General features: G+C 32.2%; 1 protein-coding gene across 3 annotated transcripts in view; it reads right to left on the bottom strand.

The window, feature by feature from the left end:
- LOC106462658 (phosphatidylinositol-binding clathrin assembly protein LAP-like) overlaps positions 1–6,920 on the bottom strand; it is a 66,993-nt gene that overhangs the window by 16,311 nt on the left and 43,762 nt on the right. For all 3 annotated transcript variants that reach the window (XM_022390238.1, XM_022390241.1, XM_022390244.1), the window contains exon 13: positions 3,897–4,188. In XM_022390238.1, the coding sequence (XP_022245946.1) occupies positions 3,897–4,188 (292 nt within the window). The remainder of the gene's footprint in view (positions 1–3,896; positions 4,189–6,920) is intronic.

Below are 6,920 nucleotides of genomic sequence, written 5' to 3'. Positions count from 1 at the left end.
ATATATATATATATATATATATATATATATATATACACACACACACACACATGTATAGCAATGGTGATAAGGGAGCTGTAAAAAAATAATCAACAACCACTTCACTAGTCTCTGGGAAGATGGGAGTGATGACAGGAAGAAGACAAAAATGAAATGCAGTGTTAGTATTGGGACACAAACGCATCAGGCGTGTGCATTCCACAACCTTGTCTGCAAGAACTCATCCAAGGGACGTTGATGGTGAAAGGCAAGATGATGAACTTGAGGAGAAGTAACATGAAAAAAGTAAAGGCATCTTTTCTGACAGAAGGATAAACAACCTGGATGAGTTGTTAAACCTAATTGGTCAAAGTGGAAGGAGATAAGTCATGAGAAGACAATTAATTCAAAGCAAGAAAAGACAGTGTTGATTGCTATGTTTTGGAGTAGTATGAGTGAGATGACACCAAACTGCCTGAACAGGACAAAGAAGACAATCAAAACCAGAACAACTGCACAGAGATGAAATAGAAGAGGTAATGAATGGTGAAAATGTTTGATCACCTTCCTGACCGGCCCAAGTATTAAAAAGGGTAAACAAGGAAAAGTATTAACCTGTTCCTGTGGTGCAGGAAGTATCCAAGGCAATAATGTCAGAGTGAGAGCCCCCACAAGTGAGGAGGAGAAGAAAATATGTCTGAAAAGAAAGATTGTATAGGAAACAAGTGGCCAATGGTTCGTATGGAGGAGACTGACGTGTGAGAACTCTAAAAACTTAACAGATGTTTCAGTCCAGAAGAAAAACTGGATGAGGAGGATGAATGATGGAAAAGAAGCAGAAAAACAAAAGGAGAATGGTTAAGAAAGAGATGGAAGGTCAAGTACAAAACTGTTCTCAATTAATGAAAGTGAAAATGGGAAGAAGTTAGAGACTAGGATAGGTACAGAAAAAAGGATTGAATAAATCTAGATTGAGATCATCCACTGCCGGAGCTGAAGATTCTGGAACTGGTGACAAAAAGGTGAAAGCCAGGTGCTGAGGGGAGTTGGAAAGGTAGTGATGACAGAAATCCAGAGTGAGAACAAATTCACTGAAAATGCTAGAGGATGGACAGATCACTCTGTAGGAAGAATCTGTTCTAGGTGAGACAGTCAATCTGCTACTATGGTCTAAAATACCAAGAAGGGATAAACTGTCAATCATAGATGGTGCTCATGGACCCAAAAGACAAAAATCTAGAGTGAGGAAAACAAAGGTCATAAAAGCAAGTGTTCCTTATTGGTGATTGAAAGAAACAAAAGAGGAGGTGTATGAACAGATCATGAAAAGAAGACAAGACAGACTAGTCAGAAGATGAGGACAAGCTCACTGATCAAGTGAGTACCATAACAGTGGTAGAGGAAAAGGAGGAAGAAGAAACAAGATAAAACAATAGATCTCTGGATAAATTTTTATTGATCAGTCATAATCCACTGAAAGAGATGGGTGAATCCAAGAGGAACATGGATGCAAGATAAGAGGAATCCCAAAAAAATAAAAAGAGAGAGATGAATTCTTTCATGCAGGAAAATAAAAGATACGAGTCTTGGTATCAGAAGCTCTATGCCTTGAAGAATGCTGATACTTCCCTAAATACTAACTGAGAAACACTCCCAAGTGAACAAGATACTGGAATGGGGGTCAAGACTGAATTGGAAACCTGAACCAGCCACCCCCAAACAATATATCAACCGAAGAAGAATGAAAGTAACAACAGTGGATGCCACATTTTATGGGAAAAGTAGATGCCAACTTTCCATAGACCAAAGGTGTGTAACCTCTGAGCAGAAGCCCACCAGAAAACCCATGGGGTCAACCTGAAGGGAAGGGCTGTGAATCAGATGATTGACCATTGTGCATTTATCAAAGGAATTGAGACAGGTGCACAAATTGGAATGTGGAGAAAGCACCTGAGACAATGATCCTGATCATTCACATCCCAGGAGAGTACCCACCTCATAATGAGAAAACTGTCCATCTTGAACTTTGGAATGACCACAGTTGGTTTAAATGAGGCAGATCTCAAATCCTAACTTCTTGGAACTTAAAAAAGGCAAGAGGAAAATCCAAGAGTGGGGCAGAGGAATTGTTTCATGTTGTTCTAATAAGGTGATGTGGAAGGACAAAGTACCTAATGTAAATAAGATTATTTTAATGCTATTATATCTAACACTATTATACGTTTGAGGAATTTATCTCCAGCCTTAGCACAGGCTCTCTTCCCTCCAATGATCTCCTCAAATTTTTATATTCATTTATCTATTTCTTCTACATTTTTTTTACAGTGATTTTTTTGGTCATTCAAGCAACTACTTTGGCCAATAAGGCCTGATGTAAACATGGCTTACCTAACAAACAGCAACTTCGCTGGTAAAACAAAACTTGATACGGTCAAGTGCAAAATTATCCAACTAAGTATAACCATTCTTAACCCAACCTTGCTCTACAAAACTCACTTCTTTTTCTATCATACTGCAATATCACAATTAAAATGAAGTATGAAATGATAAAGCAAGCTTTTTGCAAGCATAAAAAAAAATCAGGACAATGATTGTGGTTAAAGTTGTCACAAACATCTTTTGTCTTAGCAAAATATCACCAAGCTAAGCTTTTACAATTTTGTTGTGATCTCTACGAACAAATAAGAATGAAGCAGTCATTATACGTTTAGATAACTAGTTTACATGACAACCAAGGTGAAGAAACTGACTGGCTAAAAATTGATAAAATGTACCAACACTGAAAGTTAAAACTGTTGCAGTTTTTTTCAAAACTATCCCAAGTTTCCTCCTAGGAGGCTAAAAATGCCATATTATAGTCAGAAAAATTCACACAAACTAAATTTTTTGTTAGAAGTGCTCTGAAACCAATCAAAATTTGCAATTTTTAACATTTCTTATGTATAGCAGTAAATAAATAAAACTTTTTATTGAATAGATTTCAGCTCTAAATTACTTAAAAAGAAATGTCTGGAAGAGCAACTACAAGTATATTTTTTATAACATTTTAATTCAATTGTACAAATTTGCTGTTGGAAGATGAGTGCATCCAGTCTGGCATTGAATGTCTAATCATCATCACAGCTGTAATTTAAGTACCAGCAATAAAAGCAATTGTTGTTATGCAAAGTTAAAACTTACCTTCACATATAACAAATACGACTTTAATTGACTTGCTAGAGCTTAGATGCTTCAAACATGCCTGACTTTTTCCTACATTAAAGGGATGCACACAGAATGTTGTGATACAGAGTCATGTATCAGCTAACTTGGCTGATTTATATCTAAGAGTTCTGAATTTTACAGTTAAGAAGCCCAAACGTAACATACGTTTGGATTTGTATAAGAAACTGACATTTGTTTATCTTCATATTATTCAAAAAATTCACTACAGCTATATATTGCTACATCTATCAGATTTAAATTCCATGCACTCTATAGTTTATCACTGCATACTAATTATATACACAAAAGCAAAAACAATGGGAGTTGGAGGATTTCATGCGAGATGTGGTTGAATTTCACTTTTTAAGTCTGATTGACTCTGGTAAAAGCAGCCTAATGTCCATCCTGGTTTAAAAGTTTTTATTTCCTTTAAATATAAATATTTCAAGCCCACTTAAATTTTTTTTAATAGTTTTAGCATGTTTGTTGCTCAAAACCTGCTGTACAATCCTATGTATACAATGAGAGGAAGAAAGAAGGAGAATTTTTCAATCTTATGTTACTGAGAGAAAACTATTTCTGGGATTATATAAAACACTGATTAATCTTAAGCAATTATATTATAAGAATAATAAGACTTATTTTACTGTTTACTATATGTTTCAGCATAAAACAATATGTTTTTCAAATAACACCCATTTAACCAAACTTACTATTTGTTCCAAAGGTGGTAAACATTGCCTGTTGATTCACCTTTTGATTAGTACCACCTATAATATTTTCTGCAAAAGGATTACCATTAAGACAAAGAAGATCATCACTAGCCCTGATGGTACTATCTGTTGTTACTCCTTTTATATTTGGAGGTTCTGTTGACAAGAAATCAAAAGTCTCTTGACTTTTGGAGCTTGTGGTTTGTTCACTATATTGGATAGTCATTTCGTTTGTTTTTGTAGAACTACCACCATCACTTCCATGCTTCTCCAATTCTTGCATTCTTCTCTCCTATTTTTATATAGACTATTAATAAATCAGGAGAATAATAATCCTTAAAATCAGCATACAATTTTATTTCTATGACAGAAACTTCAAACATGTGTAACTTTTATTTTAATGACAATGTATGCATTAATCTCAAAATCTGTGCATAAAATTTACATAACACGAAAAAAGGTTGAAAGGCAATAATATAAGCCGTTAGTAAAAAAAAAAAAGACTAATGTGAAATTATCTAAGATTTCCTTTCCTACAGAAAATAAACATAATCAAACATTATCACTCTCAGAAACATTCAATAAAAAAGTAATAAAAGATATAAAAAATTATTACACTCAAAAGTCAAATCATATGATTCCAAAACTTCTTAACAAGTAAACAAACAAAATGTAATCATATGTACAGAATTATATGGGTATTAAGGGAATTTGCATGTTTATTTAAATAAAACATTGTGATTAGCCTTCTAAAAACTTAATCGTTTTTCTATTATGAAGCAGTATATTTCTTGGTGTTAATCTTTTATGGACTGCATCTGCTTGAGTTTTCTTGTAGACAAAGTTTCCATCTCTAATCTGAAGCTTTCAACTGAAGATTCATTATGAGTACAATTCTCACTCTTTTCATTGTTTTGAGCTTCAGAGTTCTGCTTGATTTTATCTCTAATCCTTAATTCTGCTACCACCTTGAAAGTTCCTAAGTTATAATTCCACTTACAACTCAACATGCTTAAAACAACAGTGTATATATATATATATATACATATTTGTAACCACACTCAGTCTAAAAACAACTGTTACAAAACTATTTATACCAAGGTTGTTGATCTGACAGTTGAAGGTCTTGCTTTAAAGTTTAATTACTGCTTTGAACATATTCAAAGCCAAAAGAAAACATACAATGTTAAACACAAACAGTATAGCTTGGTATCTTATGAACGATAAAATAAGTAAACATAAATTATGGTAAAAGGTTAAAATTCAAGGAACTTGTGTACAAATAATTAAAATTTTTTAAACAATTTTCAAACGATCAACATTTTTAACTTAAACAATTAAAATCTTTATTCTGAGATCGTTTAACGGTCTCAAAACAACTACTCTACATGTTTCAACATGTATCACATCATCCTCAGTCTAAAAACAACTGTTACAAAACTATTTATACCAAGGTTGTTAATCATGTGACTCATACTACTACATAAATATACAGTAAACCCTAAAGAAGGTCAAGCCATCTGTGTATTTTTTGACCTGCTAACCCTTCATCCTTATTGAAAGTTTGGCCATTGTTATTGTGTTTAATTATTTCAATAGATTCTCTGATATTTCTAGTAGTCATATCATACAGTTGAGCCAAGATAATAGTTTTTCCCCACCAAATGAAATGTCCAGTATGACTTACATGTTCAGTTAATGCAGAAATTTCACTTTGATTTTTAACATTTCTTTCATGTTTGTTTATTCTAAATTTCTTTTAGTTTGACCAATGTATACCCTTCTACATTCACATTCAATTTTATATATATACCTGTTTTTTCTATTAGAGTAATTACATCCTCAGTTTTACTGGCTAATTTTATTCAAAGGTTTATAAATCAAAGTTTTTACATTATTTTTTAAACTTCTGAAAGATTTGGCAAGATAAACCAGGGACATATGGCAAACATAGCATTTCAGTGTTATTGATTTTAATTTACTTTTTGATCATTATTCTTAATTCTACTGAATTTCTTCACAACTCTATCTACAATACTTGGTGAGAAACCTCTATCTAATGCTATGTACTTAATTAATAATAATTCATTTTTAAGGACCTATACACATAAGAATAAAAAGCCGACATTTTTTGTGAATTTGTATGACATGATTCTTTGTGTGGCAGCATGATAACAGAGAAAGGTTTATGGTAAGTAGTAGTTTGTAACTTATTTTCCTTTTTCTTTACCAGTACATCAAGAAATGGCAAACTTGTTTTCTTCAATCTTATAAGTAAACTTAATAGTGGGTTCTAAACGGTTTAGGTAATTAGCAAATTCTATCAAGTCTTCTTTACCATGCTGCCATACTACTAAAGTGTCATCAACATACCTAATCCATATTTTGGGTTTAAGTTTAGCATTCTGTAAAGCAAGATTTTCAAATTTATCCATGAACAGATCAACTAATAGCGGAAATAATAGGGAACTCATGGCTAGACCTTCAATCTGTTTGTAAATCGTATTGTTAAGTTGAAAAAGTGAATTTTCCACACAAGTTTTTGTTAATTTTATTATGTCCAAAGTTTCAATAACTGAGACGTTATTCATTCTTAATTTGTTTTCGAAACAGTAAATAGCTTTATCAATACATACTTTAGTAAATAATGATACAACATCGAATGAAACAAGCACATCATTATCGTTTAGAGTTATCTCTTATTTTTTTCAACAAATTCTACCAAAGTTTTAACTGTGTACTTTTTATTACTTAGAAAAGAAAACTTTTGTGCTATAAATTTAGCTACATTGTAAGAAGATGATCTTATATTTGAAACTATGGGTCTATAGTATTTAGACTTAGTATTTTGACATCACAAACATCTAATTTAAACCAGTGCTACATTCAACATACTATGTGACACACAAAAAATCAATGTTTAACTGTGTTTTTTTAATTATTTATTTTTAAATTAAAAAACTAGAGTAATGAATAATACTAAAATTTGTAATTATTAATCTACAATTTGATACCAAACTTAAT

The sequence above is a fragment of the Limulus polyphemus genome, unplaced genomic scaffold (assembly GCF_000517525.1).
Source record: "Limulus polyphemus unplaced genomic scaffold, Limulus_polyphemus-2.1.2 Scaffold47, whole genome shotgun sequence".
Classification (NCBI taxonomy): Eukaryota; Metazoa; Arthropoda; class Merostomata; order Xiphosura; family Limulidae; genus Limulus; species Limulus polyphemus.
This window is presented reverse-complemented; position numbering and strand designations above follow the sequence as displayed.